The sequence below is a fragment of the Dromiciops gliroides genome, chromosome 4 (assembly GCF_019393635.1).
Source record: "Dromiciops gliroides isolate mDroGli1 chromosome 4, mDroGli1.pri, whole genome shotgun sequence".
NCBI lineage: Eukaryota > Metazoa > Chordata > Mammalia > Microbiotheria > Microbiotheriidae > Dromiciops > Dromiciops gliroides.
The window spans coordinates 79780896-79794500 of NC_057864.1; the positions used below are offsets into that span (position 1 = coordinate 79780896).

A 13605-nucleotide genomic window follows, 5' to 3' on the forward strand; every position below is an offset into this window, starting at 1 on the left:
GTGCTGAAGAAAATAGGATGTTTGCTGGTATTTTTAAGAGACACATGAACATGGATCAGAATGAATGTGACAAAAATAAGTGATGAAAGAGAAAAGCTAAAGCTGTTCAAATATTATTTTAGGACTATTTTCTTGCTAAGGAGAATGATCTTTGGAGTGGAAAGAGCAGAGCTAAAATAGCTAAAAGGAAATTGATACTCATTGTTAGTAAGAGAAAAAAGCACCTGACTGCCCTTGAGTTCATCGCTGACAGAGGAATGAAATCCTCTGACATTAAAGAAATTGTGTGTGATATCTAAGCCACTGTGAGAGATCTCTGAAAGATTTTAGGAAAGGAGAAGGTACCATACAACTGGAAAAGAGAAAATGTTGTCTAGATTTCCAAAAAAAGAGAAAAGAATGAAGTCTACAAAATTTAGGCTGGTGCGCTTTACAATTTTTATTCCTAGCAAAAATCTAGAATTATTAAATAAATATTTACATGAGGTATTAGTGCCCCCTAAAATGGAAAATTGATAAAGGAATAGAAATCAACACCAATTAAGACCAAAGGACCCCATAAAATCCTCAGCCAGCTAATATTTTACCTTTTTGTAAAGAGAAGAAATATTGCAGGTTAGGACAATATCAGTTAAAAATAAAAATTCATTTGTAAAGTCTCTTGGAGGAGAAGGATAATGCAGACATGAGGAACGACCTGTGAAGAGACACAAGGAAGAACAAATAGAACAAATAGAACAGTTCTACTCATATGGAGGATGTTAAAGAGGAATAATGTGTGAAGGAGGATGATAGGAGATTATGACTGGTATGGCCTCATAAAACAGTAAGAAGCAGTACAGGAGGGTAAAAGTGTAAAAGAATCTTAACAGGAGATTGAACTAAGTATACTCAGGATGGGCCTATTTAAAGATGACTCTGGAAGAAGGACAATAAACAGATGAAAAATGGAAAAGATTACTAAAATTTTTTAAACAATCTTTCCATGCATCAAGAACAGGGAATGACCCACCATATTTGGACTTGAAAATCACAGTCCCATGTACACTATATGAGGATGTAACAATTGCACTGAAGTAAACAAAGATGGAGAAAGTGGCCAGCACTGACCAGGTATATATAAAACCACAATTCTGAAGGTTCCAAGAGATGGATTATCTTAAAAAGAGGCAAAGACACAAAATAGAAAAAATACAGAATAGAAAAAAATCTTGGTCATTTTTTAATGAAGAACAAGGCAACTGAGAGATTATCAATAACTACTGAACCACATACCTCTGTTTCCAGGTATACAACAATTTTATGAAAACAATTTTCAGTTTCATAAGTCATTCATGATTAAAATATGTTAGGCAGATTTTTGAAAATTATATCTAAAACAAACCATTCTTTCACAGATAAACTGGTGATTTACAGAAGTAAAAAAAAAATATAAAGTCCTACTATTTGTTGAGTATGAAAAAAACATATAATTTGGTAGAACAAAATCCTACCTTAAAGGCTCTCTTTCAACATGTATATATATGTTCATAATCACACAGCGTCGTTTGTAAGATATAGCAACAGATATATTTGTTTGACAGTCTTTTACTTAGTAACATCAAGTGAGGTATAAAATAAGAAATTGTATACTCACCAAGGGTTTTTGTCACTTTCATGGAGAATGCCTAATATAGATTCCAAATTTAAGAGGGATATTCTTACACTGAGGTCCTCCAGATGTCTGTGGGTGATCTTGTGCCAAAGATACCAAGTCCTAGAACATTGTAGACCTTTCTAAATAAGATCTATAATCATACAAAAGAGTTTGGATTACCTAACCTTATAGGAAAACCAAATGGGAAAAAATGGCTACTTTACAGTCCAAAGTAGGTATTTGAATGGATAATTGAATGAATGGAAAAAAGTATATAATCAACATTTATAAAGTTGCTGCTATATTCCAAGAATTGTGCTAGGCACTGGGGATAGAAATATAAGGGTATAAATAACAGTCCCTAGTCAGAGGAGTTTACATTCAGATAGAATCAGACATTTAAAGGAATGGTAAGGCAAAGAAAGGAGTTTCTTTCTGGAGAGCCACACAAATTATGAATGGAGCCACTGCTGTCACCTCCCTTTCCATTATTGATAGTTGTATTGTCTTGATTACTATTCACAGAGCAAGAAGACGAAGGCATATGTTACAGTAAGGGGAATTACTGGAGGGGAAACGGAGAAGAGGGAGTAAGGAGTTGTATTTAAGCATATTGTGGCAGGGATGATGGCAAGATGCTTCTGTAGGCCTGGCTTCCTAATGAATAGCTGGATGGGTTATAAAGCATATTTCAAAAGCAGCTAAATATAGTGAGTAAAGGGATATATGTTTCATTCAGTCATCAATCAAGAAAACCTATAGAGGTCACTCATCTTTACATCTTTCACATACACTGTAACTAAACAGCTCTCTGGTTCCATAATCAGAAAGGAATAGAAAAATGTTCTGAATTGGTTTGCAGGGGAGAAGGAGATGAAATTTCAGAAGATTATTTTGACTTTTTTTTTCAAAGATGCCCAAATTTGTCCCTGAAGCAAAGTCCTATATCTTTAATATGGCAACATATAGCTATGAATAATGAAATAATATCATTTCTAAAGAACTGAAATTGAAGATCATCCAAAGGCAAAGTTAGAGTAGATCACAGTGGGAATGAGCAGGCTGAAATACCTTACAATAAGAAATTATATGAAAGCAGTGATATGTCATTGGAGAAACAAATAACTGGGGGGAAAGAGTTGGACTGATCAAACTAAAATGTAGTGCTCATTTTCTATTGGTATCTGAAAAATGTTGAGAGTACCCTCAGGATGCTGGGCACATTCCTCTAATGCATTTATTAGAGAACACGGCCAAAAGCTACAAAGAACAAGCCAGGAAGGATTGAATATGGTCTTCATTGTTAGAAGGTGTGCCCACAATGACGAAATAGATCACATCTCCAGTAGAATATTGGAGTATTATTAGAGGGATAGCTAATGAGCATGAAGATAAGTAAGCTATAATAAAGGCAGCATGGTTTGGTCAAGGTAATCTCATTTGACCCTCATAAAAATCCTGGGAGGTAGGTGCTATTATTATTGCCATTTTCAGTTGAGAAAACTGAGTTAAGTGGCTCCATCCAAATAGTAGTTGACCAGTTAGATAATAAAGATGATGCTTCTTTTAAATTTAAAAAGAGATTTTTGTTATTCTGAATTTTATAAAAAATCAACAAAAATATACATTTCAATATACAAAAACAGAAAAAGATTGGGAAATATGAAAGAATGAATCTCTATTATGTGTAGCTTCTTTTTCTTAGTATACAATAAAATTTTATTAGTTTCAAAGCTGTCTTGCTTGTCTGGGTCTCAATTAATGTCTTTCTGTCTTCCATGCATTAAAAATTATATGATGATCCTCTTTTCCTTCTTTTCTTATTTTTAAAGTCATTAACATTAATCCACTTCCCCCTAAATTTAATTAAAAGGAAAAAAGCTCCTTTGTAAGAAATAAGCAAAGTCAAGCAAAACAATTCCACATATTGTCTATGTATGTATTATATCCCATTAGGCCTTGAGTCTACCACCTCAGTATCGGGAGATAGGTAGTATACTTCATCAATATCCTCTGTAGTCACATTTGGTCATTTGATTGATTCTAAAGTCTTCCAAAGTGTTTGTTTACAATGTTGTAGTCAATGTATAAATTGTGCTCTTTTGTTATGCTCACTTTACTCTCCACCAGTTCATACATCTTCCCAGGTTTCTCTGAATCCATCCTTTTTACCATTTTCATCATAAACAACTAGGTGGAAAATGGATAAAGGACTGAATATGGAGTCAAGAAGACCAGTCTCTGACAATTACTATCTCTGTTATTCTGTACAAGTCACTTAACATCTCTGTGCCTCAGTTTCCTTTTATGTAAAGTGAAAATAATAATGGTACCTACCTTCCAGGATTTTTGTGAGGCTAAAATGAGATAACATGTATAAAATACTTTACAAAACAATGGTTTATGTGCTATTTTTGATGGCACAATAATATCGCATTACATTTACACAATCCTTCAACTTTCTTTCCAGTTTAAACACTTTTCCCTCCCTTCTGTTCCTCTCTTAAGACTATTAAAATAGAACAAGACCACCTCTCCAGTACTGGTTGTCTTATTTCAATTTCTATGTGACTAGTGAAGACATTGAGTCCTAAAGGGACAGTTGCTTCTCTACTATCAGAATGAAAGCAGCTTTTGTATAGACCTTCCTGATTGCTCAACTTAACTTTCTAGTTTCTCTTGACCCTTGTGTTTGCACTGCAGTTTCTGCTCATCATCTGTTCATCAAGAGTGCTTGAAAGTCTTCTATTCCGTTAAAGATATATTTTCCCACTGCATATGAGAATGTAATACTCAGTGTTAATAGGATAAATTATGTAATACCTAATGTAGCAGGGAAAGTTATTTTTGTTTGGAAGCAATTATCTTTTTTGTTTGGTAATGTTATATTCCAAAATTTCCTCTCCTTTTAAGTATTACCTTGCAAGTCTTGTGTGATCCTAACTTTTGTTCTTTGATACTTTTAACTCCTTCTGGACAGTATTCATTCTTGGACGTGGAAGTTCTGGATTTTGGCTATGACATCCCTGGAAGTTTTCACTTTCAGGGTTCTTTCAGGAGCTTACCAGTGGATTTATTCTGTTTTCACTTTATACTTTCTTTCTCTTTTTTTGTGGGGCAATAAGGGTTAAGTGACTTGCCCAGGATCACACAGCTAGTAAGTGTCAAGTGTCTGAGGCCAGATTTGAACTCAGGTACTCCTGAATCCAGGGCCGGTGCTCTATCCACTGTGCCACCTAGCTGCCCCTACTCTATACTTTCTAATAAACTGGGACAGTTTTCATTCATGAATTCTCAAAACAGTATATATTCTCTCTTTTCTGTTTTTTCATGAATCTGATGGTTTTTAAATGATCACTCCTTGACTTTTTTCCAGGTTAGTTGTTTTTATAGTAGATAAATTATATACTCTTCCATTTTTAATTTTTAATTTTATTTTTTTTGCGGGGCAATGAGGGTTAAGTGACTTGAACAGGGTCACACAGCTAGTACGTGTCAAGTGTCTGAGGAAGGATTTGAACTCAGGTCCTCCTGAATCCAGGGCTGGTGCTTTATCCACTGCACCACCTAACTGCCCCCATTTTAAATTTTTTTTTAATTTATTCAAATATTTCTTCTAGTTTTATGAAGTAATTGATTTCTGGTTTTCTAATCCTAATTTTCAATGATTCGCATACTTAAAAATAGTTGACATGGGGGCAGCTAGATGGCATAGTGGATAGAGCACTGGCCCTGGAGTCAGGAATACCTGAGTTCAAATCCAGCCTCAGACACTTAACACTTACTAGCTGTGTGACCCTGGGCAAGTCACTTAACCCCAGTTACCTCACTAAATATATATATATATAGTTGACATTTGTATAATACTTTAAAGTTTGCAAAATACTTTCCAAATATTATCTCATTCCCCCAACAATCTTGAAAGGCCAGTGCTGTTATTATTCTCACTTTACAGATGAAGAAATTGAGGAAAAGTTTAAATGACTAAAACTGGGCTTAAGTGACTCTCCATAATTAGTAAGTATTTAATGCCCAAGTTAAACTCAGGTCTTCCTGACTATAGGCTCAGTACTTTACATATTATACTACTTAGCTGTCCCTACTGGAGTAATGTTTTCTCCCTTCAATTCTAAGCTATTTATCCCTCTTCCATTTTTCCTCTAAAGGCCTTATTTTATTTATAATTTCATTTTTAAAAGTATTGAGCTTTATTGCTTCCAGGTACTTTGATCCTTTTGGCCAAGCCATTTTTTTAAACCTCTGGGACTCTGCTTGTATTTGTTACACGTCTTCTGCATTTGCTTCTTGGGCATCTCTACATCTATATTTGTTCATAGTCTTCAGTGTCTTCTTCTCAGATCTCTAGTCTCAGTACCTGATTGGGGATTTTACATGACTATTTAGCTTTGCCACTTCCTGTATTCTTAGACATCGTGGTCTTTGGGTTTGGTCCTGCCCATCATTTCCTGATTTCTTACTGCTGGCTTCCACTTCCCCTGGTGTATCACCACTCAGAGGAAGGTATTCCTCTTCAGGACCTTGTAGAGGATCTCAGGTCATTGTGCTATGAACTTCCAACACCCTTGAGTTATCCTAGTCTGAGCACCAACATATCCCTGGTGAGAATGCTATAGCTTTCTGACTACCGTTAAGCTTTCTTGCCCCATAACTTTAGTATTTTCTCCCTGGATACAGAATATTGTAGGTTTCAGGTGGCCTCTGGTCTATGATGACAAGCTTCTGGCTTGTTGTACTTACGCTGGCTTCTCTGTCATTTTGTGAAATTGTGAGCTGGACGAGGGTGTTTACTATAATTTCTCTTGGATTTTTTGATCATTGTTCAATCACATGTTTTTTTATATCATTGTTACAGCACATGTATAAAAGCTATGCCCTCTTGCAGATATTTTAATTGGAAATCTTATAAAAGATGCTTCTAAAAATTCAATTTAACAAACTTTTAAGCAGTCAGTATGCATTTATGAAGAGCTTACAATGTGCCAGTCACTGTGATGAGTACTAGCGATAAAAGGAAAAGAAAAAGACAATCCTTCTCCTCAGTAAGTTCATAATCTAACGGAGAAGACAATAAACAAACAAATATATGCAAACAAGCTACATACTGGATAAATAGGAAAGAATTAATGGAGGGAAAACACTAGAATTAAGAGGGATTGGGAAAGGCTTCCTATAGAAGGTGAGATTTTAGTTGGAACTTGAACAAAGCCAGGGAGAGCATTCCAGGCATGGAGGGCACATAGAGAAAATGCCCAGTGCCAAAAAAAGAGGAATGTTTTATTCAAGGAACAGCAAGGAAACTAATATCACTGAATCAAAGAGTATGAAGAGGGGTGGAGAAAGGAGTCCCAGGTTATGAAGGACTTTAAATGTTAAACAAAGGACTTTTTATTTGATCCCCGAGGTGATAGGGAACCACTGGAGTTTACTCAGTATGGAGGGGGGTTGTGACATGGCCAGACCTACACTTTAAGAAAAGCACCTTGGCTGAATGGAGAATATTCTGGAGTGAGGAGAAACTTATGGCAGGCAAACCAACAACAGGCTATTGCAAAAGTCTAGGCATGAGGAAATGAAGGCCTGCGCTAGGCTGATAACAATATCAGGATAAAAAGAAGCATGTTCAAGAGATGGTGCAAGATAGGAAGTGAGAGTAGAGTCAAGACATCTAGGTTGTAAGCCTGGTGTTTAGGGGGATAGTGGTGGCCTTGATAGTAATGAGGAAATTTGGAAAGGGGGTAAATATGAGTTCAGTTTAGGACATGTTCAGTTTAAAATGATTACTGGGGGGGGGCAGCTAGGTGGTGCAGTGGATAGAGCACAGGCCCTGGAGTCAGGAGGTCCTGAGTTCAAATCTGCCCTCAGACACTTGACACTTACTAGCTGTGTGACCTTGGGTAAGTCACTTAACCCTCATAGCCCAGTCTCCTTAGTCTCCCAGTCTCATAGCCCAACCAAAAAAAAAATGGGAAAAAAAAATAAAATGATTACTGGACATCTGGTCTGAGATGTTTTTAAGGCATGGGTCAGCTAGGTGGTGCAGTAGATAAAGCACAAGCCCTGGATTCAGGAAGACCTGAGTTCAAATCCAGCCCCAGATACTTAACACTTACTAGCTGTGTGACCCTGGGCAAGTCACTTAACCCTCATAGCCCAGCAAAAACAAAACAACAAAAAAAGAGAGATATCTTTAAGACAGTTAAAGATGCAAGGCTGGGGGTAAGCAGAGAGTTTAGAGATAGATAGATAGATAGATAGATAGATAGATAGATAGATAGATAGATAGATAGATAGATAGATAGATAGATATGAGAGTCATCAGCACAGAGATGATAATTAAATCTTTGTGAGCTAATGAGATCAGCAAGTGAAATAATATAGAAGGAGAAAAGGGCCTAGGAGAGGGCCCTGTGGAACACCCATGATTAAAGGGGGTGATCTGGATGAGGATCTAGCAAAGGAGACTGGGAAGTTATCAGACAGGTAGGAGGGGAACCAGGAAAGAGTGATGTTTCCAAAACCTAGAGAGAAGAGTATATCAAGGAGAAGAAGGTGATGAATAGTGTCAAAGGCTGCAAAGAAGTCGAGAAAAATGGGGGCAGAGAAAAGGCCGTTGGATTTGGCAGATCACTGATATCTTTGGAGAAAGGAGCTTCCATAGAATGGTGAGGTTGGACTCCAGCTAGTAGGGCCAGTGAGAGGAAAGAAGGTGGATGCACCCATTGTGGACAGCCTTTTCAAGGAGTTTAGCCATAAAGGACAGACAAAATACAGAATGATAGTTGGGTGGATCAAGTGAGGGGTTTTTGAGGATGACGGAAACATAGGCATGTTTGAAGGCATTAGATAATTAACCAATCGACATGGAGGGACTGAAGATAAGAGACTGGGGATGACAGATGAGGCAGTCTGTTGGAGGAGATGAGATGGAAGAGGATTGTTTGTACAAATAGAGGCGTTTGCCATGCCAAGGAGTAATTCCACCTCTTGATGTCAAAAAGGGACAAAGTATAGTGGCAGAACGCATCTGAGTGATATAAGATGAGAAAAACATGAAAATAGGAGGATTTTTTTTTCAGTAAAATATGAGGGATGGTTCTCAGCTGAGAGAATGGCAAAAGGAAAAACCATGGAAGAATTGAGGAGGGGGCAGCTAGGTGGTACAGTGGATAAAGCACCAGCCCTGGAGGACTTGAGTTCAAATCCAGCCTCATATACTTGACACTTACTAGCTGTGTGACCCTGTGAAAGTTACTTAACCCTCATTGTTCCACAAAAAAAATGAGGGAGGAATGTGGTGAATATGACAATAAATTGATAAGGAAGGTGTGAGAGGATTACCTAGCAGCATTGATGACTCAGTTGAAGTTGTGTAGTAGATTCAGTCAGAATGGTTGTATGATTTTGTCCACCTTTATTAAACCATACATGAGTAGGAAGTAAATCTAGTGGGAGTGATTCAAGTTCGAGGCTTGACAAGGTACAATCAGCAATATGACAAGGGGGCCAGGTACCCAAAAGAAGAGAACAGGGCAAAGTTAAACTGTTTCACCAAAGAAAGGGTCAATATGGGGAAAGGGAGAAGTGTGAGTACTCTAAGGATGATCACCTGAAAGAGAACCTTGAGATCCAGGAATTGAAGGTCACAGTGTATACAGAGAGTATGAGAAGGCAGAGGGAGGAGTGGAAAGCAATGGATCGTGGTTAGCTAAGGGAACTTCAGAATTTTTTAATATAGAGATGATACAATTCTGGGTATTGGCAAGATCAAGGGTATGACCATCTTTTTGTGTTTGAGCACCTAGTTAGTTCAAGACACTGCTAGGCCATAAAGATACAAATTTTAAACAAAGCCTCTTCTTTTAAGTAGCTCATAATGGAACTGAAGTGACCGATTTTGAAACTACTGTTGTTTTAAGTAAAATTTAGAAATTATGGGGTCAGTTCTCTTCATGTCAAGCATATACCAGCTTTTTAAAAATAACATAAAACCAAGTCTTCATAACCACAACTATCTCAGTTATCCAATTACCATTCCCACTGTTCATCACATAATAGCCCTCCATTTCAATGTGGGCTTTAGAGGCTTGACATACTGATTTATCCTTTGTAAATTAATGTCAGTGTCAATAAAGAATAATGTAAAGGAACTGTATTTCCAACTACCTTATCCTAACCAACTGAATAATTACTTTTTCTTTTAAGTATGAATTTGAGGGGGTTTTATTTGGGTTTTTTACTCATTAATGTTGTTTAAAACTTAGATTTTTTTCTCTTCCTTAAATAGAGCCACCTCATATCAATGGATCAGATCATCCAGAAGAGATATCTGTAGTTGTTAATAATCTTCTTGAACTTTTCTGCATGGCTTCTGGTATTCCCACTCCCAAAATTACATGGTTGAAAGATGGACGGCCCTTACCACAGATTGATGATGTTCAGATTCTTGGAGGAGGAGAGGTCCTTCGACTACCTAGTGCTCAGGTATTGTGTTAAAATGTTGCAACCCTGTTTTCTGCTTACTTTGGATATCTCGTCTGCAAAAAAAAAAATGTGGAAAGGTTAGGAATGAATAGTTTGAGGATAACATTCAAAGAGAAGCTTTGGGTTTTGTTTTTATAGCAAATCTAAATCATTTTCAGCATCTCTTTATATGAAGGATTTTTGCCCTCAAACAAAAACAATTTGCGTCCTAGAGGGACAGTGTTTTGTTGGTGATCTCTCAGGGTTATGGCCTCAAGTATCTGCTTGGGGTTCCCTTTCTGCAGAGCTACCAGGTAGTACTGGACACTTGCTATGTAACTTTACTTCCACTAGGCATGAATCTTCCAGCATTTTCCAGCCTCTGTGTACTCCTTTTCCAGGTTGCAAGTTCCTATCTATGGGTATGGACAGTCTAGTAACAATTCATAATTTTCTTTTATGCTACTCCTCATTTGGATCCTACTCTTTTGTTTCCTTAGCATATAACCCAAAGGAATCACTCAATCATCATATAAGTATTAATATCTGAGCAATATGAGTAACCCTATATATTTCTGTGAGAGCCTGAATTTTCAACTCCCCACCCCCATCCTCTTCTGTGTTATATTTTTTTGTTCTGGAAGAGAAGGGGTATACACACACGCACGCACGCACACACATACAAGTACACATGCATGCACTCAAGGGCTTTTGTAGGAAAATGCTAGCTAGCTTTCTTAATTTAATGGTCAGATTTGAAAGGGCAGGTTGTCTCAGAATTCTCTAGTTTACCTTGTCTAACTTCTCTTACTCAACTCTTAACTAGTCACCATGTGCATCTGCTGCTAAGCTTGGTACTCCAGCTGAGGCAAAGTTGAAGTGAATTGCCTAAGGTTACATAGGTGAGTTTAAGTGGCACAATGGATAAGAGGACAGAACTTGGAGTCAGGAAGACAAGAGTTCAAATCCTGCCTCAGGTACTCACTAAGTGTATGACCTTGAGTAAGTTACTTAACCTATCTGTTTCAGTTTCCCCATGTGTAAAATTGGGATAAAATAGCATATAGGATTAAGTGAGATAACATATGTAAAGTGCTTTGCAAACCTTAAAACACTATGTAAATCTAATTACTACTAGTACTAATATTAAGAAGCAGGGCTGAAGTTCAAACCTAAATCCTTTGACACCAAATACATTTACAAGTATTTTTTCATTAGACCATTGTATACTGCCTCTCATTATGCTGAATAAGTTAATTCCTAAACTATTCCATTTGTTCCAGTGAAGTAGATTAATAACTTAATGAGATTTTAATAAATGTTTCGCATACGACAACTGCTTCAAATTGTTTAGATAAAGACATACACCATTTCCAACTGAGATGGTTCAGTTTTATGACAACATTCAATTCAAAAAATTCCAATGTGAGAAATAAAGTTGAATGCTCCCTCAAAATTAATTGTTATAGAATTGTCATTTGTAAGCAAAATATTTAGGCCTCTTCATATATTGGCAGATGGAACATTATGGCAATGACTTTTAGCTCTTTAAGCAATGAATAATCCCACATAATTTCTCTCTCTTGTCCTTGCTCAGTTAACAGACATTTCCTAATGAAATTACATGTTCATATGCTCTTTTCAATGTAGTTGGAAAAGGGGGAAAGAAAACTTAGTTGAACTCTTTAAACTTTTGTTTTGTTTTCTTCTGTCATTATATAGCAAATACTCTTCAAATTCTCCTCAGGCTTTCCCCCTTTTCTAACATCCTGTTTACTCTGGACAAAAAAAAATCTGCTTAAACTATTATGTTACCAGCTTAATCAAAACAACACTATACTACAATCAGTTAATCAGCAAATATTTATTGAAGCACTGCTAATGGAAGGCATTAATACTAGGTACTATTGGGATAGAAATGTCTGGTATGACTGCCCTCAAGGATTTTTTCTTTGGGGGGGGGCAAGGTATATCCCGGGTTTGCTTTATATTCCACCATCTTTGAATGAGATGGGGATGGATACAAAGCATGAGATCAGATCAGCCCCCACGGATCTAATAACTGACCCCCCCTTATTCTTGCTCAGCCTCTGGGATCTCAAAACAATAAGAGATTTTAACCCCTTGAGAGCCAGAGGCAGCAAGGGTCCACATCAATTCCTTGTTCAGTCATGACAGAATCCTAAAATGTGGCTACTCAAATCACCTGTTCATTTCCTATCCTGGCTAAGTTCCCAGAACTGTGGAGTCAGTGTTTGCTGGGGGGGGGGGGCGGGGAATGGGATAATTAATTAATGCACACATATGTGTGTATATAAACATATATATATATGTATGTATATTTGGGGGCGGGGCAATGAGGGTTAAGTGACTTGCCCAGGGTCACACAGCTACTGTCAAGTGCCCAGGGCTGGATTTGAACTCAGGTCCTCCTGAATCCAGGGCCAGTGCTCTATCCACTGTGCCACCTAGCTGCTCCTGTATGTGTGTGTGTGTTTATGTATAGATACATATATATACATATATATGTATCTATACATAAACACACACACACACACATATATATATATATATCCCCATCTTTCCTCTCCTTGTACTCATCCCCATCCTCCTCAGTCTTGCCCCTTCACAGCCTACATTCTCTTCCCTCCCATTCCACTGCATCATACTCTACATTTTATCAGGCTATATCAGAAACCTGGTTCTCTTCAGAAGATACTCTATCTCTATGTTTCCTCATTTTCTCATGCCTTCCGAAGAATTGGGCCAGAAGGAAGAATAAACGTATTCTTTGCTTCTCATTTCCAGTTCCAGACTATCCCTTTGCCAATCATCACTCAGTAACCCCTCTTCCTTGGAGGTTCCCGTCATCTACCTTTATTGTATAGTCCAGCTCCTTTTCACATGCATATACTGACCTGCAGGTCCTACTCCCTGCTTCCTCCAGTTCAACACCTAGCTCATAGAATTCCTCCACACACACCTACTGGCTTCATATTTGGGGATCCTAACATTCTTGTCAATATCTCCTCAAATGCTCTGGCCTCCAGTTCACTGATCTCCTAAACTGCAATGATCTCCATCTATATGCTGCCTTAGCCACACAGGGATAATGAAGCTGATCTGACCATCATCTAGCAGCATTATCTGGAAGTCTGAAATTTTTCTTTTTGATCATAGCCTCCTATTCTTCTGTTTCCCCCTGTGACTTCACCCTCTTAAATATAGTCTTCAACCTCATGAAGGGTCTCTCTACCCTAATCTGGGCTCTCTTTCTTCCTATCATAGTCTTAATCCTATGGTTGAACAGTTCAACCATTTACTATCAATTGCCACCTAATATTTTGCTTTGTTGTCCTATTAACCATATTACAAATTTGCTATACCTAGGTTTTATCCACCATATAAGTAAGCCCTCTTGTCAAGGCTAACCTTTCTACTCATTCTCTTGAGCCCATCAGCTTTTACCTCACAGTTTTCACCTTCAA

The 13605-nt window shown here is 37.5% G+C and overlaps 1 protein-coding gene across 1 annotated transcript in view; it reads left to right on the top strand.

Annotated features, from left to right (window-relative positions):
* Positions 1 to 13605, top strand: part of HMCN1 (hemicentin 1) — a 517054-nt gene that overhangs the window by 409239 nt on the left and 94210 nt on the right. Inside the window, 1 exon segment of the mRNA XM_044003022.1 lies at positions 9942 to 10138. Coding sequence (XP_043858957.1) covers positions 9942 to 10138 — 197 coding nt within the window.